The 1,170-nt window shown below is 40.8% G+C and overlaps 1 protein-coding gene across 1 annotated transcript in view; it reads left to right on the forward strand.

The window, feature by feature from the left end:
- Window positions 1-571: 571 nt before the first annotated feature.
- Window positions 572-1,170, forward strand: part of EMH_0041570 (uncharacterized protein) — a gene marked incomplete at both ends in the record, with an annotated part of 4,486 nt that continues 3,887 nt past the window's right edge. Inside the window, 2 exons of the mRNA XM_013499209.1 lie at window positions 572-650; window positions 861-905. Of these exons, the coding sequence (XP_013354663.1) occupies window positions 572-650; window positions 861-905 (124 nt within the window). The remainder of the gene's footprint in view (window positions 651-860; window positions 906-1,170) is intronic.

Genomic DNA, 1,170 nt, shown 5'->3' on the forward strand with positions numbered 1-1,170 from the left:
TCCCGCATGCTTCCTAGGCACAGAAGCAGAAATATATATTTTTAAAGTGTTTTAATCAGCCTGAGACGAGTTGAAGTTCTGCTTGTTTCAATACCTGCTGCAACTCACCCCCCCCCATACCCCGATGGCGCTCAGCTAAGCCCCAGAGCGAGATCCTATATATCGAGACGTCAACTCTAAGCTAAAAAACTAATAAGAGAATATATTATAGTAAAATTTTTAATTTTCTGTTTTTTTAATTGAAATCCTTTTTGCTTTATTGACTTTCTTTTACACAGGGAGCAAGGTGATCCAGGAAGAGNTTTTTTAATTGAAATCCTTTTTGCTTTATTGACTTTCTTTTACACAGGGAGCAAGGTGATCCAGGAAGAGAAGAGAAGGACGCATACTGCTCAGAACGGTATGCTGGGTGTAGCTCGGCTTTTCGCGTAAAAAAAAAAACTTTTATTTGCTAGTGATCACCCTCTACAGCTGCTTTTTACTGAGATTCATTGAAAGCCTATGAGGGGGAGGGTGTGGTTTCGCTTATAATAAAGGGGAGCCTAGCAACTGCATTAGCCCCCTCAAGAAGATGCCGCTAAACCATGGGCCGAGTAACGCTGTCCTTCAGGTTGTTTTGGTGGTTTTCGTTCTTCTTGTGTTTACTGCAGGTAAGTATAAACAAAGATGAAATGCTTCATCACGTTTCAGGAGCGTATACATAGACTAGCCCATTCCGATGATATATTTCAGAGGATCTCTACGTAAAATATCGAAAGTTTTTGTGTTTATGGTTCATTCGTATGCTTCTTGTTTATATTTCGTGTATTTTTCTGTGTATCTAGCCACATGGTGAGAGAAATGCGAATGCTTGCTCTCAGGTATAGTCTGGCTGCTTCAGGAGAAACTCCTTTTCTTCAATGCATGTAAGTTGGTGAAGCTACGAGCTTTCAAGCTGCTGGAGCCCATATTCAGAGTTTTCTTTGTTATACATTTTCGGGTCTATAGCTTTGATATTTCCAGCATGAGTACACCTACACTCTCTCAACATCTCTATGGCAATGTTTACTTGGATAGGTTCATAGATTTCCTATTGTATTGGGTTTTTATATTTGCTGTTGGTGTTGTGTTGCTGTCTACCTCTCTGCAGTTCCATTGGGGCACAAGACCCCGAGCTTGAATCCTCGCGGT

The sequence above is a fragment of the Eimeria mitis genome, genomic scaffold, assembly GCF_000499745.2.
Source record: "Eimeria mitis Houghton genomic scaffold, Emh_scaff41, whole genome shotgun sequence".
Classification (NCBI taxonomy): domain Eukaryota; phylum Apicomplexa; class Conoidasida; order Eucoccidiorida; family Eimeriidae; genus Eimeria; species Eimeria mitis.